The sequence below is a fragment of the Gymnoscopelus microlampas genome, assembly GCF_963454915.1.
Source record: "Gymnoscopelus microlampas genome assembly, chromosome: 10".
NCBI classification, from domain to species: Eukaryota; Metazoa; Chordata; class Actinopteri; order Myctophiformes; family Myctophidae; genus Gymnoscopelus; species Gymnoscopelus microlampas.
The window spans coordinates 45,752,144-45,778,555 of NC_139947.1; the positions used below are offsets into that span (position 1 = coordinate 45,752,144).

Here is a 26,412-nt window from a genome sequence, read left to right on the forward strand (position 1 = left end):
CATGTTAAAGTCTAAACCGTTTCAAACCGGATCTGCATCAACACATTACACTACTTCACACTGCTGCTCAACTTTGCACGGTTGCCAAGTATCTGAGGCTTTCTACTACGACTACAGTTGTCAGGAGAATGAAGAGAAATGGTGTTATTATATCCTGAGTTGTGACCCAGGATGATTAGTGTCAGGAGTGCTTGTTTTGTTGTCCCGACACGCTCAGTGGGAGTAATATCAAGGTGAGCCATGTGTAAAATAGCACTCTGTCTTCCCCATATGGATTAAATGCAACCACATCTGGCAAGAATGATGGCGGGGTAAACTGTAGTGAAGTGTAGATTCAATAAACCGGAAGGCAGTCAGTCAGTAAGTAATAATACAGGCAGGCGGTCTGGCAGGCATACCAACCAACCATTTTTCTCAGTTAACAAGATAAATGGTATGCATTTTGATAGCGCCTTATGTTCAAAGTGCTTTACGTTCACCCACCGACAGCAGAGGCAACCATACAAGGCAATAACCTGCTCATCAGGAGCAGTTATCTTATCTTAATTTACCTTACCTTATCTTACCTTATCTTATCTTATCTCATCAGCAGCCTGAGCAGGATCCTACTTTCTGACACTTAAATCAAAAGAACAAACTCCACTCCGTCGACGGAGCCGGCCTTCCTGACCTTGTTGAAGTCATCCTGCTGCCCCAGCACAATATGTTACACCAACACCAGCAACTACTGAATGATAAAACATCTGCAGCATGATACTGCAAATGCTGAACAACAGTAGTCTACTCAGGAATTATAGTCTGAGGTATAGAGATGGTGGACAGGAATGGGGACAGGGCCGTCCCCTCCCCTGTGGTGACCCTGTGACTGCACAAACAGTTCTGCAGCCTGACATTCTGTGGTCAGCCTGGTCAGATACTCTATAATCCATCACACCAGTGGAGCTTCGACCAGCATGTCCATGAGCTTACTCCCCAGTGGGTCAGGGCTTATGTTGTTGAAAGCATCAAAAAGCGTGAAGCTCACTATGCTGCCTGTCTTGTATAAATGAGCATATGCCTGGTGCAACAGGACCATAATGGCATCCTCCACACCACTATCTGGCTCATTATGCAAACTGCAGGGGATCCAGTGATGGCACAACAAGGGATTAAAGGTGTGTCAGGACCGGAAGAAGTCAACGGCACTGGTCTGTGGATCAGTTGTCAATTTTGGATTGTTGGATCATGTCTTCTTTGGTATAGGGACAAAACATATATATTTTCCACAGCACTGGACCCCTCGAAAGTTTGAGTCTCAGATTGTAGAGATGCTGAAAGTTGCAAGTCGACATAGCTGAGCAGCACATGTTGGAACACCCTTGGGCTGATGCCATCTGGGCCATGCTGTCCAACGGGTGACAACTCGGGACGGATTTGACCACAGGGGACAACCCCGCGATGTCGGATGCTGCCGGGGGACATGATGATTTACAATTCTGTCCCTATCGGTATGCCACTCCAACAGTGCTAAGTCGGCTGACTTAGGAAGAGGAAGCTGGTGGGATGCAGACAGAGTCGTTGTTAACTCATTCAATTCGGGAACGCATCTGTGTAATTTTGTTTTTTTCCAAAAAAAATTATCCCACGATTTTGTAACCCTTTTTCACCCGGTGCCAATTTTCGAAGTGATCCTGGGTGCTACACTCCCCCTACCAGTCTAGGGAGCCCAGGGGCCGAGCTCATGCCTCCTTCAATGCATGAGAGCCAACTGACCTTCTTGTCACCTGACAGGGGGGAGTTTCCCCGGTAGTGCGTGGAAGGAACACGTTATTCCAACCAGTTCCCTTCCCCTCCATCAGGCGCCTCGGCTGTCATAGGGGAGGCGGTATAGCGACCAGGATTACTACATGTTTTTGTGAGGGTATTAACTACCCTAGGACACACGGGGAGAACATGCAAACTCCACACAGAGTAGGCCCTTTCGCCAACCCCACCTAGGTATGGGTGCTGATTTCGCGGATTTGAATAGCCAAAGAAATCTAAAATGACACAGATGCGTTCCCAGTTGAACCTGTTGATCTATCAATCTTTCCCTGCACACTCTTCCTCTGAACAGAGAATTAAAATGTTCTTTTGGAAAACTTATGGTGTGCAATAAAGTCACCAAAGTCACTCTCTCAGAAGATTTAGGTTCTGCTATTTCACACGATGTGTCAATCCCAAAGCTTTCAAAAAGCCTTTCCTCTGTCTCATCACATATTTTCCTCTTGTCTGTCTGTTTATTTCCCTCTGCTCAGATGTCTGACATGCCTGCCACTATTCACATCCACTCACAGCGAAACACACACACACACACACACACACACACACACACACACACACACACACACACACACACACACACACACACACACACACACACACACACACACACACACACACACACACACACACACACACACACACACACCAGTTTCAGCTGCACTGCAGATTTGATTAATAGCACTCTGGTATTGATTACAAAGATCAATGCACTAATACGCATGTCACATGAGGATGAAGGAGAAACATCTGCAGTACTTACTAAACTTCAACTGTGTGTGTGTGTGTGTGTGTGTGTGTGTGCGTGCGCGCGCGTACTGTGTCTGTCTGTGTGTGTGTGTGTGTGTGTGTGTGTGTGTGTGTGTGTGTGTGTGTGTGTGTGTGTGTGTGTGTGTGTGTGTGTGTGTGTGTGTGCCCAGGTTTGCTCTACATTGTGTTCATCAGCAACATAGAGACACAGGGCCGGAAGCGGAAGGCCTACAAATTCACGCCCACTTTTGAACCAGCGCCGGTCCTCGAGGTCCGTTAGAACGATGAACTGCAGCTGCCAATGCAATCTCTATGAGAGGCATTGTAAAATACCGTGATTTCACTGGTTAACTACTGAGGCTGTAGCGATTTTTTTTGTGTTCTAATAAACTGTCCCATTTGTTTAATTTATCCTTTTTAATGTCCCATATCTGTCATCTCGATATACTACCCACAATATACTATAATATACTCCATCAGTGTGTCAAAAGTTCAAGCTTCTGAAATCTTACGTTCAAGTGGTCGCATGGTATATACGTCACGGACGCATCCCTTGAGGTTTTCAATACCCAGAAAACTGGCGAAAGTGGCCGTTTTCAATATGTTTTGGTCATTATCTCTGGAACAGAAGGTCCAATCTGCTCGGTTGGATGCTTGTTGAAGCTTGTTGGATGCGTGACTTTGAGGACATTAAGCACGCAATGATTTTGGGGTTGTTTGGGGTTTCTAGGGGAGGCGAGATCTTAGTTGGGCAGGCGACCGCCTGTCCTGCCTCTACAGTGGGTACGCCACTGGTCGGCGCTCAGTGCTCGTAAAGACAGTGATGTCACTGAAATGCGACAACTTCTCTGTCTGCCGTCTACCCTCTGCTGTGTTAACATTATGGGTAACTCGTTAAAGTGGCAAATTAAATGTGAAACACATCAACTATTAAGAAAACAAGAAGATATGTTGACAAAGACACTCCATACATTTGGAAACTAATTTTTATTTAAATCAATATCCAGTTAATATTTTAAAAGTAGGCTAACTCTCATATCCTCTCATAGGGAATGTATTGGCAGCTGCAGTTCATAGTTCTCACGGACCTCGAGTAGCGCACTGTCTCAAAAGTGGGCGTGCAATTTGTAGTTCCCGGGTTGGTCTATGGCATGGACAGCTCCACAGGGTAGCCATCAGCACCATGCATAGCTCCATGTGGTGGCCATCAGCACTAGGGACAGCGCCACATGTAATGGTGATGAATCACTGATGATCAGAACCAGGGATAGCTCCACTTGGTTAGAGGCAGACAGCTGCTGTTGTTACCTGTTAAAGGCTCTGCAGCACATTTGTGCATGTACAGATGTGCCATTTCAAAACTTCAAATGTCCTGCCATCGGAAAGACAGTACATTTTCAGGGGATTCCCAGGGCAATAAGAGGGACAAAGAAGTGCATTTAAAATGCTGAATTATTTTGATGATCACTGCTTTTATGATGCTAATTAATTTGAGCAACTGGTCAAGGACCTCTTCAAATCACCTTTCGCCTCATAATGAGTCTGACACCTTCTTCACACACATTCTTTTGTTCTCATGTATATGGATGTCTGTTGAAGGGAAAAATGGGGGTGTGTAGTGACAACTTCTTTTCAGGGGCAAAACAGTGCATTTTTAAGGGCAGAACAGGGAGGAAAAAATGCATTTTCAGGGCAATTTCAGGGAAAGAACAGTAACGTGTGAAGTTTTGAAGTGGCACATCTGTACCTGCAAGGTTCTTTCACATTTCAAAGACCTTCAAAGAGTTTTTCCAAGCAACTGTCAGTTTCAACAAAGTCTCCTCTAGTTCAGAGATCATACTGTGAGTTCATATCTGTGAGTATGTTTCAAGGATTGCAGTTACTGTATCTGCATTGATTAATCATAACAATTTCCCACTAGAAACTTAAAGTAAAATCAAGGATGTCCAGAACCTGTATGAGGCCGGCACCAGGAGAAACCTGCGACTAGTCACTGCCACTCAGTCTGAGCAAGAAGGCCCTTAAGGGAGACTCAGGCCCAAGATAGCCAGTGGTCAAATTGATAATGTAAGGATGCTAGGTGGGGATGTGAGTTGGTACATCCCCATTTTGTTTGACGGTATTATGAAGAGTCATAACCGGGTCATTACTGGTCACCATTGTGTCATTGTATGTCAGATTGTGTGCAGTTAACAGAACCACACAACTTGCTTCTAAAGTACAATGTAGTCTTCATCTATATAACACGTATATCATTTGAATGTATGTCCCTTGTGTTCATGATTGAGATGATTGCACGATGGATAATAGTAAAGAGGGTTTTCATAATGTGATGTGTTGTGAGTTTGTAGATCCGTTATTTTTGGCAAATGCCACCATCGTACGACAGAGTACAAATCAAGCGTAAGAGACTGATAGATGAGGTTTCAAGCAAGCACTTCTTTTATTCTCTGTGTGTACGACCCAGAACAACGAGCTGAAACAAAACACCCATATCTATTTCAAAACAAATGAGTAAACGGCATGAAAATAAATACAATCTAACAAATAAATCACATCTTCTACCCTCCCTGAATTGATATTGATATAGCAAGGAGGGGTGTGATGGAATGCCTGCGGAGACAAAGTAACTAATAGCTGTGACAGTGTGACACAATCCGACACATCTGTCTATTCTCTAACTCTCCTTTCTCTCGTATCTATCTCTCTGTCTCTCTCTCTCTCTCTCTAGTGGGTAAAAAGTGAGTGAACACCAGATAACTTCGAGTTTGTGCATGTTGTCGCATAATATAATCATCACATAGGCATTCCTTCAATAAACGGAGATTTGTTATCAGCAGGGGCCTAGAATATATTACATTTATAACCTCAGAGCAATCTCTGGACAATATCTCATGCTGGCATAATCACAGCTCTGTAAATTACACCTGCTGTGTTAATGCCGACAAGGTGTGGGGTGAGAACCACTGAAACAATCCGTCGCTTTCCATCCCCTTTCTCTCCTTTCTCTTTCTCTGTCTCAATATGCTGTTCAGACAGTAGCCCAACACAAATACATAGTACATCATACAGAACCCCGTAGAAGATCCATCATCACACTGAATCTTTATACAGGTGATGAAGGTTACTTAGCATAGCACCAGTAATCTTATGGCACAGCTTGACCAATACCACTGTTTGTAATCTTATGGCACAGCTTGCCAATTTTTACCACTTTTTGTAATCTTATGGCACAGCTTGAACATTTTTACCACTTTTTGTAATCTTATGGCACAGCTTGACCATTTGTATCACTTTTTGTAATCCACTCTGTTCTAATTTTTCAATCAACCACCAGGATGCGACTGACGCGCCTAGTAATTCATTTTCAATGAGAAGCGAGTGTTCAGGTAGGGAGGCATAGGCAATCTGACAGGCAGAGCGACAAACCAGTCTGTCTACAGTATGTATTCACATGGAGCGCAGTGTGGCCCTGCTGATCTAAGCAAGAACACACTGTCTGAAAAGCCCTCAAGACTCTCTCTCTCATCCAGCAGTGATGTGTGCGGGTCAGGCCAACCGCTGGCTCTGAAGAAGTGAAAATTATCAGTAGCAATCCTCACTGACAAAAAGCTGTCCCGGTGGGGCACCGAGCCTGGTCGTAGCCCTGCAGGGCACCAAAAAGTCTTAATCCAGCCCTATACACAATCACTCTTTGTTTTCTGTTTTTCATCTCTGTTGCTCTCACTCCAAACTCTTATCCTTTGAACACAAGTATTCTATCAGTGCTGTGCAGGTGGAGTACTTTGTTCCCCTTCCTTACATTATGCTCCAACAACATGACTTCACCCGCTGTACACTCCATCAGCCTCTGAGCGCACGTGCGTACACACACACACACACACACACACACACACACACACACACACACACACACACACACACAAACACACAAACACACACACACACACACACACACACACACACACGCACACACACACGCGCGCCACTATTACCAGCTCTCTCTTTAGGGACTATTTATGGGTTTCTGGTGACAACAGACCTGCAGTACTGTACAGTAATAAATCAATAATGGTTTGTACTGTACATGCAAGCCATTCTTTAAATCCGTATCCAGCAGCTAGGAGACACTTATGCTGCAGCAAAACAACTCATACTTGACATAATTACAGTTGCCTATAGTGGTGCATCTGTGGAGTGACTAGTTAAATATGCATGATGGTGATTAGCATAAAGCACATGACACACACACACAATCATTTACATCAGTATGTCTCCTGTGCCACTTCAGGGCTGCTACTGTGGGTGTTGATTCAAACTGGCGGGAGAGAGACATTTCCTCCCTGCCATGATTATGACAATGAATACCAAAAAGCCACTTTTAGAGAGAGAGAGAGAGAGAGAGAGAGAGAGAGAGAGAGACACTCAATAGTAATGGTCAGATAGAGGGAGGGGGATAGGCACTGAGGAAGAATTATACAGTTATACTATATTGTTTTTATGGTTGTTTATATCTAACCTTTATACTTTACCATCACGTATAGTACCAACATTATGAAATTACATGATATTTGGTAGCCTGTAGGAGCCAAGATGTCTCCGCAAGGCCTGATAGCTATTGTTTTTGTTACAGCCTGTCTGTTATGGTTCAACTTGTCCTTGTAAAAGCTAGTATAACTATGGTCTGAGCCCTGTGCTCGTTGGCAGAACTACCTTACCACTGATCTGTGTCAGACTGTGTGTCTACATTAAAGCATAACCATCACCACCTAGAATATTGTCTCAACTCCTACTGCCTCATCAATAACTGATTGATTCAGAATTCCACGACACCACATTGCTATATTCCACACTCCCGATGAAAAGGTAATATGCTGTGCTGAGATTTCTGTAATTCTATTGCTAATTGATGTGTGCACAGGGAGTAAATAATCAGAGGATGATGAAATGAAAATGCTCCTAAAATTCAATTACAACTTTATCCACCTGGTGGTCCTACAGTATATTGGTTATGTCATTATAGACCCAAATAAATATTATTGTTATTTCTTCAACAATTACATTTTCCCAAAAGAGAAACTCCCTTGGACATTAAGATAAACTATTGACTGTTTGTAAATGGCTTAAAGTCTTTCTTGACCAGTGCTGCAAGGTATTTCAACTGCATAGAAGAGCATGCATTTGGCTGGTGAGGGCTTTTACGGCATGGCTGAAGGCCAAGCTGTATGCAACAGTTTGCCTGCATACAAGTACAGTATATGTCCCCACAAAAGGTAACCAATTACAGCTCACACTGCAGTACACGCATGATGACATCATGGAACACTTAACAGTGCCCACAATAATCTTGGCCTGTCAGGCACTCCTAGTAGCATGGACACCCCACGAAATGGCACTTTAAGTCATACTGTGTAACATTCATTTTAATAGATTGTTTTAGTGACACCCCTTGTAGCTCTGTTGTCATTACAGCATTTGTCGATATGGATCTATACCGCTGAACAAAGAATGCTGCAGGGTCCTAGCAACAGAGAATAGTTTTCAGATATGGTATTTATTAACACCAAAATACAATATAACATGCATTTCGGGTACATTTTGGGTGCCTATGTCATTTTGGCACAACTGTCAGGGTTAAATATGTTTAATAGTTTTTAGAGATGTTGTTAAAAAACACATACTGTATGTGGAATGTTTATTGTGAAGAATATACCAGTGAAAGTTTATATCAACAATAACTTGTGTAATTGAAGAAATCCACATTATGACTTAAGTTATCAATTCATTGCATCTCTTGTTTATAATGTGAATGGTGCTTAACTAGCAACAGCAATTAACAGGCAGACACCACAAACAACATTGGACAGGGAGGCCGACCATCATTAGACTCTATCTTATGTATTTCCATTAACAAAATATTTCACTGTTTCAAACGAGCATGATTATACTGTAATCGGGTGATTTCTTAGTTCAATGCTAGACTTAAGATGGACCTGTGAATCTGCTCATTAATGAGTGTTTAATTTGGTAATAAAGATGAATGCATAAAAAAGTTTTTCATTCAAGGACCAGGTAGAGAGTGGTAGAAGTATACAAAATTATATTTTCTCCACTTCTTACACTGTAAGAAGTGGAGCAAATATTATTGTAAGACTTACACTGTAGTTTTATTCTTTGTCAGAAGGAAGATTATCTTATAAATAACTTATGGTAAGGTAAGCTGAGAAGAGCTCCAGCACAAAGGAACCAGATAAATGAAATGACTGATGCAGGGCTCCTCAATCAAAATACAAAGCAGAAATGACCAGAATCCGTAGATCAAAGGCCATCCTCCTGCCACCGGAGCCTTTGTGATTGACACACTTGTCTCCAGGAAGCAGCCTCAGCAGACAGGTGAGCTAAAAGCTTTATCAACTCCGAAAACCAATCAAGGGTTCAAGGGAAACCCCCTCCCCCCCTCTCACCCTACAAACTCGAATTAACCGAACTGTCCTTGCACGGCTCGCTCAGAGCAGGGAGGATGAGGCAAGAGATGTTTCAACTTGGTAAAGCATGCACGGTTCGTGTTCACCTCAGCACAAGGACTCAAAAGTAGTGGAGCTAAAGTACGGGGCAGAGATGCAGAGGTAGTGTACAGTAGAAACACACAGAAGACTAGACTTCCCTTTTCCACTTGGTGAAGGGCCCTTGGAGAGAGGAGGAGATAAATGCTGCCACTCCGCAAGAGCATGCTGGTAATATATTAACCCATGGACGAAAAATAAACAAAAAGTACATTAAGTACTAAAAATCAACGTAATTTATTTGCTAAAATCTGAACGTTCAAGGAAATTATATCATGGTAAGCGTAAAAAAAATAATCAAATGTTTACAATACAAATTGCCACATACATTGGTCCTTAGATTGTATCTCTATGCAAGGCAAAATCTCAAAACCTCAACTCAAAGAGTTAATATTTTGGCTTGTATAGAGTGTCTCAGATTCTATGACAGCCTCTGGCTGCGGTCCCCCTATTGCGAAATGGCATACAAATCAAAACGAAACAAAACAAAACAAAACTATCTACTAGCTCTCAACACATTGTGAGATATTTAGATCACCTGTTCTTGCTATTTTTCAAATATTTTCAAAAATGTTTGACAAATGTTTAAACTTTGTAATGTTTTGACAATAAATAGGGACACCAGCTTGAAAGTGGTTAAACTGGCACAATTATCATTTAGCTGTCCTTTCCAATGCCCATCCTGGCACCTCCCCTGTGGGCCGTGGGCCCCACTTTGAAAACCTGTGGTCTATGATACTCAGCCAAACGTCTGTAGAGAATGAGAGTTGGACACAGAGAGCACTTTGTGCTAATCGGACAATCAGAAATCATTAAATGATAATTAGGCTATAGTGGTTTTAGCAGAAAAGTTAGTTATATACAGTTCATTTCTAAAATGTTTCTTTGGATAGTCTAGAATGCTAGGAGTAATGTCACTCAAAGACCTTCATGCAGTGTAATAATAATAATAACTAGAAAAAGTGTCTCCGCCAGCAGACTTGTGTTGGGAATGTTGGGAATGTTCTAATTCTTATGTTCTAATTAGAACATGTTACTGTGTCATAGTAACATGACACAAGTGTCCTATCCGTGTCCTATCCGTCTGTTTTATCCAAACCTTAGTTGGATAAAACTGGTATCCCCACCTGGAGTTACTGTATAACTGTCCTATCCATCCTGTCTGTATAAGTGTCCTATCCGTCCTGTCTGTATAAGTGTCCTATCCGTCCTGTCTATGTAAGTGTCCTATCCGTCCTGTCTGTGTAAGTGTCCTATCTGTCCTGTCTGTGTAAGTGTCCTATCCAATTGTTACAGTATCCGCCATTTCGTGATTATTCCTGTCTTACCTCACTTTGAAAGAGGCAAAGACTCTTTCAAAGTGACACATGTATTTATAGCCTGTTATATGTCACTAGCCAATCAGATCACACTATTTCACCGTATTGTCAAGTGTCACGTGAGGCTCGACCAATGTTTGCTTGGCTGACGGAAAGTGAAAACAAACTCTCCTGGCGGAGACAATAATAAAAATGATAAACAAAAAGTCTATATCGGAATCACACATCAAATTATTCCATTATTTGCCGATCACATACTGAGCTACTGATTATTAATGAAATAAAAAGCCTTTTGCTTTCCTAGCAGTGATATGACTTGATTATAGTGTTTTATTTTGCCATTATAGAAACTATCAATTACATTGTTTTAATAGTACATCATTAGAACTACTTTGTCATTAAAGAATGTTAGCATGGCATGTTAAGATCTTTGTGTTGACAGGTAAATGCTATTTTATATATATCCCTACAAAAAGGCGGCACAAGAGATGCTACGTTCTATCCATGTGGACCTGTCTATTAATGCATGGCAACTGTCTACGTACTGAGGTCGGCCGCTTCAGATCAGCTATGAAGAAGTGGGGCTTGGCAGACAGTCTAGCATGTGAGTGCGGTGAGCCTGAGCAGACTGCCAAACATATAATCACCACCTGCCCCCTAAACAAACCATATTCAGAAGCCGGCCTCTTTGACGTAGGACCAGAGACGAGGGCATGGCTACAAGGCTTTTCATAAAAACTTTATGTTTTCAATCACTAGTTTTAAGTTTTTGTAAATTATGGAGAAATGGCATATGGTTGCCACATCACCTCTTCCCCCCTACATGCAAGCTTAAATCTAATACGTAGTCTCCCTCACTACAAATTACATTTTAGACATTTAGCAGATGCTCTTATCCAAAGCGGATTACAAAGTGCAAGATCAGAGTAAATAGCATGATCCCATTTATTGTAGGATAGAAGTTAGATGTTTGGTGTAGAGGGAACTAATTATATGGACCCCTGGGGGAGCCGAGTCAAAATGAGGGTTCTTCCTCAATGTGGTTTTTGAGGTTTTAAATAGATAAACTAATGATAATGTCATGGCAAGTCATTCTGCCAATTACAGAGTGTGTAGACCAAATGATATGTAAATTGGTTTGCCTAATATAGGGTTTGTATGGAAATATGGACAATCTTTCTCTTTCCATCCGCTCACCTCATTTCTCTCAGTCTCATGCACTGAGTTAGGGCGGATTCACACTATGGTCCCGGGTGCGCACCCTGGACCACTTGGCTGATGTTGTGATAGTGTGAACGTTGCGTATCGTTCCCCGAAACGGATCACCGTACCGTACCCGAGACCGCCTCCGGAGGTAGTCTCGGATCCGGATCATGCGTATTCTGGTACGAAATGATGCAATGTGAATCCATCCGTACCAACAGGAGGAAGTGGACTGCTAATCATATATCATTTATATATTTTTATAATGACACATTATTTTAGCTGGGTTATACCTTCTCATAGTTCTACTTGAATGTTGACAAGAAATAATAATCCCGCTGGTGTTTGAGTAGCGCGAGCCGTAGAAAAACATAAACAAAAAACACATGTATAGCGAACATGTATATAAGGATAAATATACTAAGGATTAGTCTGTGACGTCACTGCTAAAATACCAAGGATGCATCAGTGACATCACGATCATATTGATAATAACAGAGGCGCGAGAGGCGACGATTTTGAGGTTTCAAAGACCAACGCACACACTGCTTTGGTTGTGTATTGTTGTTCTGTTATTATTATAACTCAAGACAACGTCAGGAACACAGTCAAACTTTATTATTCACTCTACACGCTGACAAGTGACTCTTCTTCTGTGAATGACATTCTGTATCTCCCAAAACCCCATAGTCAACAGCGCCCCCATGAGGCACATATTTACCATTACTGTTAAAATACACACACACACACACACACACACACACACACACACACACACACACACACACACACACACACACTCCCTTTCTCTTGCATTGTAAATGATGATGTTGATGGTTACAGTTGTTCTTTTCTCTTTTCCTCCCTCTCTGTTGCTTTATCTTCTCCCTTTTCTTTTTCTTTTTCTTTTTCTTTTTTTTGCATTAAAGGGAATAAATGTTAAATCTAAATTGTATTATGATCAAAATGCTGACTGAGACATTTTCTATAATATTTCAGGTGCCAAACTCATTGAATCCGATGCTATGTGTATTACAATTTAAGAGTTGGGTAAGAGTGTACAAGACAGCTGCCTATTAGATAAGAAAGACAGCAAACTATAGATTATTATTTTTACTTTACTCTTATTTCTTATTACACTGCGAAATGGAAGCAAAAATGCACACAGACAGCAGCTTGGCACTATAAGGCAAACTGTACCCATCCATCTGACATGGACATCTTTTTTTCTTTTGCATTAAAGGAAACCAATGCTAAATCTAATGTGCATTATAGCCGAAATGTTGACCGAGTCATTATCTATATTATTTCAAGAGTTCTGAAACTCCCTTGCCAAACCCATAGTACCCGATGCTATGTGTATTATAATTCAAGAGTTGGGTAATGAGTGTATAGCGCACCTGCCTATTAGACAAGAAAGATAGCAAATTTCAGATGATTATTTTTACTTTATTTCTATTTGTTGGTGCACTGCGAAACGAAAGCAAAGATGCATACAGACAGTAGTTTGGCATTATAAGGTAAACTTTACCCATCCATTCGATATAGACATTACTTACTTTTCTCATTACACGGGTTAAAGTTAAGCAACGTAAATTTGACTTAGAGTCTCTGTGAGCGGTTGATCGTTTTTTTCTTAAATACTTTAATTTAAATGTATTGATTTCACTCCCCCCCCCCCTATTTGCCTGTGCCTCAGCGTGCCCACAAATAGTTGCATTTATTTCTACTCACTTTTATGTGAAATGAGTGTATCCGAGCTTGAAAACAGTTATTATAACTCATTTAATGAGAGATCCACCGTCCTAGTCAGAGTTAGGATAATGCACCGGTGGTATAACAATTGTAAGCTGCAGTTCCCCATTTTTGTTTTTCAAGGGAACTTAGTATTTCAGTTAGTTTTTGTCTTTTTTGTCATTAGGGGTTTTTATTTTGTTTCTTTGTGCGTGGGTCACATCATGGGTCCAGTTTTCTCAATAATCATGTTCATTGAATCTTATACAGTGTCAGGTACAATATCATGGCTGCTTACTTTCTTGTTCTTATATCCCTTTTTCAACATAATCTATGGCTCACAAGAAAAACAACCAGATGAACAGTCCTGACTGTTCTGTGAGGATGCTTAGCTGGAATGTAAGGGGTTTGAACAGTCCAGTTAAACGATGTAGAGTGCTTAATCATATCAAAACCCTAAAAGCAGATATTATATTCCTACAAGAAACCCATTTAAAAAATGAAGATCATAAAAGACTTAAAAACAAATGGAGTAACCAAATCTTCCATTCAAAATTCGATTCAAGAGCCAGAGGAGTGGCGATTTTAATAAATAATCAAATCCAATTCACAGTTTCAGAAATAAAAGCAGATGTAAATGGAAGATACATAATTGTGTCAGGAATACTGTTCCAAACTCCAGTCCTGCTAGTTAATGTCTACGCCCCTAACTGGGATGACTTAGACTTTATGAATAGACTTTTATCTAGCCTTCCAGATTTAAACACTCACAAACTCATCTTTGGAGGAGATCTGAACCTAACGATCAACCCTTTGCTGGACCGTTCAAACCCTAAAAGCCTATCTGTTTTAAAAATGTCCAAATCCCTATCAACATTTATGGAAGACAGTGGATGTGTTGACCCCTGGAGGTCACTAAACCCTCAGACTAAAAGCTTTTCATTTTTTTCAAATGTCCATCAAGCTTTCTCCCGTATTGACTACTTTTTTATAGACAAATATTTTCTTAATTATGTGACATCAGTAGACTATCTGGCGATAACAATCTCCGATCATGCACCACTTCAGCTAGACATCTCATTTCCTCTAAACATTAAAACACGCCCTCCCTGGCGCCTGGATGCTTTGCTGCTTAGAAATGAGGATTTCTGTAAAAAAATATCTAGTTCTATTGACAACTTTCTGGCTGAAAATAAATCTGATTCGGTCTCTGAATCACTTCTGTGGGAGACGTTAAAGGTGGTTTTACGCGGTGAAATAATTTCTTATTCATCCTATGAAAAGAAAAGAAAAAATAAACGTTTTAAAGAACTCACAGAAGCAATATCAACAATTGACAGACAATGTGCTATAGACCCATCTCAACAACTTTTTAATAAAAGGATTAGTCTTCAATCAGAGTTTAACATTCTCTCTACCACGAATGCAGAGAGAATGCTATTACAATCTCACGGCTTAACATATGAATATGGAGACAAAGCCAGCAGGCTACTTGCACATCAGCTTAAACGACAAGCAGCCTCACGATTAATCCACCAAATTAAAGATGAGTCTAATCAAACTATTTCGGACCCCCAAAAAATAAATGATGTGTTCAAATCCTATTACTCGACCCTATATACAGCACAAGAAGTTAATGAAACAAACATGAAGTCTTTTTTAGACAATCTTAATTTTCCAACTATTAACGTGGAGGGTAAAAACAATCTGGAGAAACCGATAGAGCTTAAAGAGATTGTTACAGCAATTAAATCATTGTCTAATGGCAAGGCTCCAGGCCCAGACGGCTTTACAACTGACTTTTACAAAACATTTATTGACAAGTTGGCCCCCATTCTGCTAAACGTTTTTAATGAATCACTCAAAAATAAGTCTCTACCACTAACACTCACACAAGCTACTATAACTCTTTTGCTAAAAAAAGATAAAGAACCCACTGAATGTGGCTCATATCGCCCTATCTCACTTCTAAACCAGGAACAAAAAATATTGGCGAAGGTTTTAGCCCAACGCTTAGAGTCTGTCATCGCCCAGATAGTCACACCAGACCAAACAGGCTTTATTAAAGGCCGCCACCTGTTCTTTAACATTAGAAAGCTGTTGAACATCATCTACACATCGAACGCGCTTCTCCCTCCAGAGGTCGTTATATCACTGGACGCAGAGAAAGCGTTCGATCGTGTAGAATGGCCTTACCTTTTCTCTGTTTTACGTAGATTTGGCTTTGGTGAAACATTTGTGTCATGGATTCAGCTGTTATATTCAAATCCACTCGCAAGTGTAAACACAAACGCATCGCACTCTTCCTTCTTCCGCCTAGCTAGAGGCACACGCCAAGGTTGCCCGCTATCAGGGTTACTCTTCGCTGTTGCAATCCAACCACTAGCCATTGCGCTAAAAGATTCTCAAATGATCCAAGGTATTACTCGATACGGGAAAGAATACAAGACCTCCTTGTACGCAGATGATCTTTTACTTTACATTAAAAACCCAATACAATCAATCCCGGCCGCTGAAGCTATACTAAAGGAATTTGGCTCGTTTTCCGGCTACAAATTAAATCTGAAGAAGAGTATATGCTTCCCCATTAACACCTCGGATCAACAAATTCAACAAAAAGATACCACCTTCCAACTATCACACGCTGGTTTCAATTACCTAGGAATTAACATCACACCAAAATTATCACTTCTTCATGAAGCCAATTTTGTACCATTGATAGCAAATATAAAATCTGACTTTCAACGTTGGAACAACCTGCCTCTATCACTGGCGGGAAGAGTGCAATGCGTAAAGATGACTACCTTTCCTAAGTTTCTGTACCTAGTCCAGTGTCTTCCAATATTTCTGCCTAAATCCTTCTTTAAAACTATAGACCAACTCATAACTAGCTTCATCTGGAACAATAAAACCCCTAGAATTAGTAAAAAAAATCTTACAAAGAAGGAAGATTGACGGAGGTTTAGCCCTTCCTAACTTTTTAAACTACTACTGGGGAGCTAATACTCATAAAATAAATTACTGGCTACATGCACCGGACATAGACTGGTGCTCCCTGGAACTTCAATCGTGTCAGGTAGCCTCACTACCAGCCCTAGTTTACTCATCTCTTCCTTTATCTCCCTCCCGTTACTCACTTAACCCTATAGTTTTGTCAACCCTAAAAATTTGGATACAATTTCGACGTCACTTTAAATTTACCTTACCATCTATACAGGCTCCCATTAAAATGAACCACTTATTTACTCCTTCTACCATAGACTCGTCATTTAATAGGTGGTATGATGCTGGACTTAGGTGCTTTAAGGATCTGTACATGGATAATATATTTCATAGCTTTCCGTCTCTATGTTCTGAATTCAATCTGTCCCGTGATAACTTCTTTAGATTTTTGCAGATCCGTCAATTTGTAAAAGATACATTTGGTTCATTCCCACACCTTCCTAATAATCAGAAGTGGGAAAAACTGCTCCTGATCTCACCAACGGAGAGTGGATTCATCTCAGAGAGCTATACATTTATCTCATCGTTAACTGAAGTTAATACACAACGATTAAAAAACAAATGGGAGAGAGAATTGAGGATGGAGCTGACAAATAAGTGGTGGGCTGATGCGTTGTATAGAGTGAACGCAACTACCTCCTGTGCACGGCTCAGCCTAATCCAACTGAAAGTAGTACATAGATCTCATCTTAGTAAAGCCAGGGTGGCTGAAATGTACCCTGATGCTGACTCAAAATGTGACCGCTGTGCTCAGACACAAGCACACCTTACACACATGTACTGGGCCTGCCCACACTTACAACTGTTCTGGTCACTTGTGTTTGACACCCTTTCGGAGGTCTTAGAAACTGCACTGCAACCCTGTCCACTGCTAGCTATATTTGGCACACCAGCAAATTCTTTACAATTTTCGAATCGAAAGTTAGATATTATTGCCTTTGCAACTCTCTTGGCAAGAAGAAGAATACTACTAGCTTGGAAATCTCCAAAACCACCCTCTCACTCAATTTGGCTAAACGATGTGATGTACTTTTTAAGCCTAGAAAAAATTTAATTCTCTCTTAGAGGAACCACTGAAGGCTTCTATGAATCATGGAGACCTTTCATTGAATACTTTAATAATCAGACCTCTCGAGAGTAGAAAGCTCCGTAGGCAGCAAGTATAGCGGTCAGTGGATTTCGGTGTATCTCCGTTGGGTGTATGTGACACAATGACAATGGCTGTGACCCATGATGTGACCCATGACCTTGCTTGTACTTTTTTTTTTTTTTTTTTCTTTTTTCTTTTTTAGTACTTAATCTCAGTTACGTCGTTGTTTTGTTTTTTTTGTTGCTTATTTGTTGTTTTTTGTTTGGGGGGGATTGCATGTTGTCTTTTGGCTTGTCTTGTTATGTGCAAAAAAAAAAGAAAACAATGGGGGTGACTATACGCAATGATTGTGTATGCAATGATTACTGTAACACTACTGAATTATCCCCAATAAAAAAGTGTTATAAAGAAAAAAAAAAGAAAAAATAAAAATAAAAAAAAATAAAAATAAAATAAAATAAATGGTCTCGAGTGCGGAAGAATCTTGACCAATGTGAATACTGGCCAGCTGCGAGAGGCCAATCGTACTCGGGAACGGACCCAGTCTGAATCCGCCCTTAGAGATCACTCACTCATTACTACAGACAGGACTCATCCATTTTTGGAAGGTGGAGAAAAAGGTGGTAGGACGAGGACCCTCGATAGATTCTTTGAGGCCGGTTATACGGCAATTCCAGCGGCGACTCCTTGACTCGAGTTCCGAGGCCTTGGAGAGGAGCTTGGCGTTGCTAGCAGTTAGCTCCGCGCAGGCCGCCTCCAAGGAGACTATGCGGTCGCTGACTGAGTCCACGTTTGACTCCAATGAAGCAATGCACTGGCCATGGTCAGTTATAGTGGTGTGTATAAGATCAATTTTTGATTCCAGCGTTATGATGCTTGATTTGAATTCAGCCGATAGAGCCGACCTGTGGTCTTCTAGTAGGCTAGTCAGCGCCTCCATGTTGATGTCGCTAGCGGCGGCGCCGGCTTCCATTAAAATAGTGTCTTTTTTGGAAGCTCTAGTGATCATTCTTTGTTGTCAAAACCGAATAGTAAACTCTTTTAATACAAAGTCATACCATTTTTGAGGAAGATAGTGGGGCTTTTAAAGGGTAAAGATATATAGCAGGGGAGCTGAGAAGGACGCGTCTACTCCTCGCTCTGCATTACCGGAAGCTCTGCATTTGCATTTTTGATATTTCATTGGTCACATTAAGTCCAAACAAGAATTGTACTTGCTTACTTACTTAAGCAAGTACAATTCTTGTTTATTTTTGATATTTCATTGGTCACATTAAGTCCAAACAAGAATTGTACACAACGCAACACACACACACACACACACACACACACACACACACACACACACACACACACACACACACACACACACACACACACACACACACACACACACACACACACACACACACAGGCATCCATTAATCTGGCATGCATTGCGTCTTTCAGCAGCTCAGAATTTTTATGTGGGAACATTTAATATGCAAATGGTCTTAATTAAAACTTTTTGGCCACTTTAAAAATGAATCCTCAATAAAGCATCGTAATTATGCAGTACGTATCTCTCTCACCCTTTCTCTCACATATTTCACAGCAGAGAAATGGAAGGCTGGTGAAAGGATCAGCAGACTCCCCTGATACCACTAAACCAATTTCAACATGGCGTCCTTACTGTGAGCAGTCAAACTTTTTGTAATTTCTTTTCGTTAATTTCACACGACACATGCAACTAATCATAACATCAGTAACTTGACTGTTATCTGGAGCGGCCACCTGGTTGTTGCGTCTGGTCCTTCTCTCTCTGTGTCACCCTCTCTCATTCTCCACTCCCTCTTTTATTCGGCTCCTGTTTGTTCACTCCGTCGGCAATCTCCACTTCACAGGCCTGATTTCATGGAGGTGAGAGGTGGTGGTGGCGGTGACGGCGGTGGCGGTGTGTGTATGTGGGGTTTTGAATATGAATAGAAGTGCAGGTGCTTCCATTGTTTCCACGGCTAGCTCCGTGGCACACCAGCCACCGCCTCCTCCCCTCCCGCGCTCCCCGCCCATCAAAGTGCCGCCGCAGAGCTCCCTGTTTAACCCCGTCAGGTCCACCCGCGGGTGCGGCGACAGGAATGTAAATGAGAGAATTTAGAAAGGGAGATGAAAAGCAAACTGCAAAACAGGTAGAAGGCAAGAGAGCAGGCAGGCATAGGAAATTAGCCACATTAAAAAATAAAATAAAAACCTATAAACACACTGAGAACACACGCCATATGTGACACTCAAACATGGATGCAGCAAAAGTGTATAAATATTGGCTCACAGACACACAGAGTAATGCTGATATCACTGTGATGCCCACAAATACATATACATGCACATTGCACACACATTCATACTAATCTCTCAAGAACAGATTCAGAGCTGCGCTTGAATCTGTCAGGAGCCCCGTTGAGAACCTATGCACATTGGCTACAAGTGGGCAGGCCTTCAGATCAGGAAGCAGGCCACGCTTTACCCAATCAAATGTAGTGGGCGGGAAACAAACCAAAACTCATTTAAAGGAGAATTTTGGACTAAGGTTTTCTTACCTTTTCTATGATGTTATGATATCTTAGGATGAATGGTACACTAGAAAAAAATCATAACTCCCTCCCAGGTCCGCCACAGCTCAAAACGTGCGCGGATAGGCCTTGCGTTAGATCACATATTTGATTTTTTTTTTTTTTTTTTTTTGAGAACTGACGTTCATAGTGACAGAACACTGTCAAAAAAATAAAAATAAAATAAAATAAACAGAAGTCTCGCTAGACTTAGGCTTTTTTTGTTTTTTTTGCTTGTATAGTGTTCTGTCGCTATGAACGTCAGATCTAAAAAAAAAAAATATATATATATATATTAAAATATCTAACGCAAGGCCTATCCGCGCACGTTTTAAGCTGTGGCGGACCCGGGATGGAGTTAAGACATTTTTCTACTGTACCATTCATCCTAAGATATCATAACATCATAGAAAAGGTAATAAAACCTTAGTCCAAAATTCTCCTTTAACAATAGCGTCCTCGAAGCCGACAAAACCACGTAAAGTTATATAGTAATTTTAACTTGCTCTTTCATCATAGAAACAAGTGGGATAATAACCAAAACGATCCATGTTCTTTGGGAGAAATGGTGTTAGTGTTCCGTGGAGAAATATTGTTAGTGGGAATGAAAACATAGGCACACCACCGGAAGTGAAGGGCTGAGGGCAGACCAAAACTCCGGTTTCCAGTCAGCATAGGTCTACTTAATCACTCCTCCGAGAGTCAAATCAAAGGTTAAAAAAACAGCAGAGGGCTCCGTGTTTCCTTTTTTTTGACGATGGGTTCCCAGATTGCATTCATTCAAACAATCCACATGCATTTCTGTGTATGCTTTAGCAGCTTCAACCACATGAACCCTATAGCATTAGCCTGGTTCCAGACGAATCTGCCTTTGCAAAATTGCATGCACTTTAGCCCTCGGCAGATTAGGTCTGGCCCCCCTCCATAGAGATTTCAATTCTCTCCCTCCGCAGTTGTGCGGAGCCAACCAGGGCCCAGTATCCAAATGTGGGCGGGCTTATCACCTTATTTGGAGCAATGACGTACAAGGAAGCACTGCTCTGATTGGTTCGTTCAAGGAAGCACTGCTCCGATTGGTTTAGGTCTAACCAATAGAGTCCGTTTGGATCTTTTTGTAACCGCCCCTTGGAAGAAAATCTACCGTTGATAGGGACCAGACTAATATCCACGCAGTGTGTCGTGTGATATTGTCTGGCTACGCGAGGCTACTATAGCATCCCTATGTAGCTTGTCATAATTTGGTGAAAATAGCAGATCTGTAGATGTGCAATTTTTGGAGAAGGTGAGAAAAAAGAGAAAAAAGAGAAAAAAGAGAAAAAAGGAGAGGACCAAGTATAGACCCCTAGAGACGAATAAGTATATGGGGTATAAGAAGTGGTTAAGTTTTTCCATTTTGAGAATAAGGCCTGTTAGTTCACTAATAAGCCGATATCTTCCGAAAGCCAAGCAAGTTCAACCCTACAGGGAAAGCCTTCTTTTACAGAGAGCCAAAGGAGTAAACAGCATGTCTTTTATCACAAGCCGACAGGCATGGGGGCATGAAAGGCTGTATTGTATGAGTGGAGATGACAGATTTCTCTAAATCTACACTGAAAGCATGGGCGCATCTGCGTGATACATACACACAAACACACTATATGCATACGTAATGTACACACAAGGGGCTCATCTCCTGAGCGGGCAATGACATAATCCCCTTCTGTACAGATGGGTTTTAGGTTCACCACTGCTCATCTGAACTTGGGTTAATTTACACACACACACACACACACACACACACACACACACACACACACACACACACACACACACACACACACACACACACACACACACACACACAGTTTCTCTTTGAGGTTTAATCCACTCGTGGGAAGGTTAATCATCCATGGATGAGCTAGAGAATACCTATCACCCTCCGTTCACCTGCACACATCACAGCTGGTGCGTGCGTGGGTGCGTGCGTGCGTGTGTTATTTACAAAAAATTAAATCTAAATGTTACAAAAGATCAAACATTTCCAATCACGAGGGATGTTTTTTTTGTGTGTGTGTGTGTGTGTGTGTGTGTGTGTGTGTGTGTGTGTGTGTGTGTGTGTGTGTGTGTGTGTGTGTGTGTGTGTGTGTGTGGGATGTGAATGTAGTGATTGTTTAATCTCTCTCTCTCTCTCTCTCTCTCTCTCTCTCTCTCTCTCTCTCTCTCTCTCTCTCATATGGATAATGTGCAAGGTATCCCACAGTTGCTCTGCAGGGGGTCTGTCTTTTACTAGTTCATCAGTACCGTTTCCAATGCACACTCCACACATCAAGGATCTTTGTTGCTTTGCCAGATCAATTTTCCATCCATAAATGTTCCTTGCCTTTGATCTTTCTCTCATTTGACCTTTATCTCCCTTTGTTTAGCCATTGCACAAAGCTATGGGCAAACACAAAACGTATATAATATTCTGTAACAATTCTGTTTAGGTTGTTGGAAAGTCTGTCTGTCTGTCTGTCTGTCTGTCTGTCTGTCTGACTCACTCAGCCTGTCTGTTCTCTCTCTCTCTCTGGATTCTCTCTGGATCGTGGATTCCAGAATCCTAAGCATGTTTCAAAGTTCACTGGATTCATCTCATAGATTATTATACGAGAAACTCGCAGCTTAGTTTTTGCCTGACAGTCAGCATAGTTAAATCAGCGAGGGGAGGGCGAGCATTTTGTTTTTAACATACAAAAATGTGGATTATGTGAATCTAAACCTTTGAAAAAAGAAAAGAACAGCAAAACAATGTGTCAGTAGGTTGAGCTGGATTGTCACCATTCAGGCAAGGGAGACGTGTGTCTCCATGAATTCACAATAGGAAGCCCTTAGCCTGAGTGCATCTATCATGCATGCTTCACACTTCACACCTTCAAGTGTGCACTCATGCATATTACTGCTCGCCCACACAAAAAAAATGAAAAATGTGCAAAGGCTAAATAATTGAGTTCACCTTTTACTAGTGCCATACTGAATCACTGATTTATTTTACAAAATTACACATGTATTCTTAATGCCTTTATGCTTTTTACATAGCTTTTGTGTTTTATTAGTTGAGATGCAAAACCATTGTAATTAGGTGATTTGTCTGTATCTATATGTCACGTTGTCTGCATATTTGTCCACCAGAGGGTACTGCAAATGTCAAACATGGCTAGGCACACCTCCAGCTCCAGGTTACCTTGTTGGCTGAACCACAACAGACTGCGAATGCAGACTGACTGACTGACTGACTGAAGCCCGATTCATACGCAAGACAGTGTTGTGTCGTGTCGCTGAGCGGCTTGCAGGTCTGCTATTTTTATCACGCGGCACCATCGTGCAACGGAGCATAAATGATGCGAAGCCTGTGGCGCTAGTTCAGGCAGACAACTCAAAGGAGCGCCAATTCCTGATCGGCTGATCAGTCACATGCTCACTCCATCTGATTGGGGCGGGCTATATAAACCTCCCTGCTCACAGCTCATTCTTCTTGCTGCTGCTCTGCTCTATGACGTTTTTTTGTGCTCCCACCACCCCATTATCCACCTGTGGGCTCTGCTTTTATGATTCCCTTATGGGGGTCTATTTCATTCCATTCCCTGTCAAATCTAGTTGGCAAATAATTTATTATGATTCATGCTTACAGGGAATGAATGAAATGAGACAGAGCCGTGACGCCAAATATGCTTATGAATATTTATGGTCAATAAATATCTATTCAATCAAAGAGTTTTAAGGTGACTTTCACATCTAAAGTTGACTTAGGAACAAGAGCAAAAGTGTTACATTGTTGCATTATCATTATTTCTGGTTTGTGTTCACACAGTCTGTCTGATACAATAGCCTATAGTTAAATTATTAGATCCTTAGAAGAAACACAAACTGTCTGTGTGTTTGCTGTTTTTGTAAAAAAAAAATCACACCCTGTGTGAAGGAAGCGGTGCCTTTGGGGCGGGGCTTAACTCATTTCAGTTCGTCCCTATTGGTGGTCTGAGTCGACTTACCAAATTTGTACTTGGTAGCATGCTGCAAACTGGAATGATGGCTGTTTAAAGCCCAGCCAATGGGCAGACAGAGGGGGCGGGGCTTAAGTAATTACAGTTCGTCCCTATTGCTGGTTTTAGTCCATGTACAAAATTTGTACTCCGTAGCATGCTGCGAACTTGAGTTATGGCTGTTTGAAGGCCAGCCAATGGGAAGACAGAGGGGGCGGGGCTTCAGCAATTCATGCTGGTCCCTATTGGTGGTCTAAGTCCACATACCAAATGTGGACTTGGTGGCATGCTGCAAACTGGAGTTATAGCTGTTTAAAATCCCGTGCTCATCCCGTGCTCATACGGGCGCTGGGGGTCCCTGGACCCCTCTTTGATAACGTCAGCAAGTCATGCGCCTCGCTATTGGTGGTGTAAGTCCACATACCAAATTTGGACTTGGTGGCAGGCTTCAAACTGGAGTTATAGCTGTTTAAAATCCCGTGCCCTAAACGGGCGGACGGACATAGCATACGCGGGGGGTCCCTAGACCCCGCTTTGATAACTTCAGCAATTCATGCTCGTCCCTATTGGTGGTGTAAGTCCACATACCAAATTTGGACTTGGTGGCAGGCTTCAAACTGGAGTTATAGCTGTTTAAAATCCCATGCCCTAAACGGGCGGACTGACATAGCATACGCGGGGGGTCCCTGGACCCCGCTTTGATAACTTCAGCGATTCATGCTCGTCCCTATTGGTGGTGTAAGTCCACATACCAAATTTGGACTTGGTGGCAGGCTTCAAACTGGAGTTATAGCTGTTTAAAATCCCGTGCCCTAAACGGGCGGACGGACATAACATACGCGGGGGGTCCCTGGACCCCTCTTTGCTAACTTCAGCAAGTCATGCTCGTCCCTATTGGTGGTCTAAGTCCACATACCATATTTGGACTTGGTGGCATGCTGCAATCTGGAGTTCTAGCTGTGTAAAATCCCGTGCTCATCATCCCGTGCTGATACGGACGGACGGACGGACATACGGACAAAGTCAAGCTTAGAGCGGTTGGCACCGCTAAAAAGAAAAAACTCAATTATGGTCAATTATTTCAGCCTTTCAAAGTTGATAGCAAATAGAAGTTTTTGGGTCAAAAAAATAAAAAATAATAATTGTGGTATTTACCATTTAATGTTTGGACCTAAAAACGTCCATAGATAGCTGTATTCTGACCTGAATAGCATGATGAGGATGTTGGATATAGACAGAAAAGGCAATTCTGCAATGTGGCCTGCATATTTCATGTATATTGTCTATTCCAGGGACTGGACTGACAGAAATGCTTCGTGACTATACTGTTATTTGGATTAGATAAAAGTATTTTGGTATGAGAATATGCATTTTAGACGTAACCAGGTATACGCCTACTGGATCCATAACGCCATGTCTGCCATTTGTTACAAACTTAACCGTTTGAACATCGGTGGAAAATTCAGGGAGTTGTGATGATTTTAATAGTGGAGAGATCATCTGTTTTAATAGACATAAATGCATTAGAAAGCTCCGCTGCCACTTCCAATTTGGCTGCAGCGGATACAGGTCGCTCCAATGAACTGCAGCGGCCAATGAGGTATCTAGGTATATCTATGCAGAGACACCCTGGCTACCGTGTCAGTGGTGTAGAACATTTACTTGTAGCAGAGTATTTCTACACAGTGGTATTGCTACTTTTACTTAAATCCAAAATCTGAGCACTTCGTCCAGTGTGCGACTCCAATAAAACACACAAATGTTGTTCCACCTTGCTGTGAATCCTACTGTACCTTGAGGGCCACACAAGTCACAAACGTCAATGACAAAACCACTTACCCTGATCAAGGTCATACTCCTCCACGGTGCTGACAAAGTGGGGTCTGGAGTAGAAGTTGTGGGGTCCCGGCTGCTGCAGGCCCCCCAAGCTGAAGAAGCTGCGCTCTGTGGCAGTGCAACAGGAGAAGGCCCTCCGGCTGGGGATGCAGGCGTACCGCGTCCAGCTCTTCACCTCCAGGTCAAAGGCCTCCAATGCTGTCACAGGCATCTTTCCCTGACGGCCACCTGAGACACGCACAAGGAGGAATTCAGCGGGGGAGAAGAACAGGATCTAGTATTTTTTCACTGCAAAGGCTTGAAGTAATACTCCAGAACTGTTATGACCAGGCCAGGTTTGATATCCAGGTGCATAATTCAAGTTCAAAGTAGAAGCAAAACTCAGTCCTTAAACAATAGTTTTCCGGGTGCACGGCTCAACAAAACTCAATGTAAAAGACAAAGAATTTCCAGTATCCCAAGTCCTTCTGATACTTGTAATAAATCTAAAACAAAGCACAGGCAGACACAAACTCATTTTGGTGTCAAGTCTTC

At 41.8% G+C, this 26,412-nt stretch overlaps 1 protein-coding gene across 1 annotated transcript in view; it reads right to left on the minus strand.

Moving 5' to 3' along the window:
• The window catches only part of klhdc8b (kelch domain containing 8B), a 154,478-nt gene that overhangs the window by 31,232 nt on the left and 96,834 nt on the right, over positions 1–26,412 (minus strand). Inside the window, exon 4 of the mRNA XM_084069809.1 lies at positions 25,882–26,106. Coding sequence (XP_083925935.1) covers positions 25,882–26,106 — 225 coding nt within the window. The remainder of the gene's footprint in view (positions 1–25,881; positions 26,107–26,412) is intronic.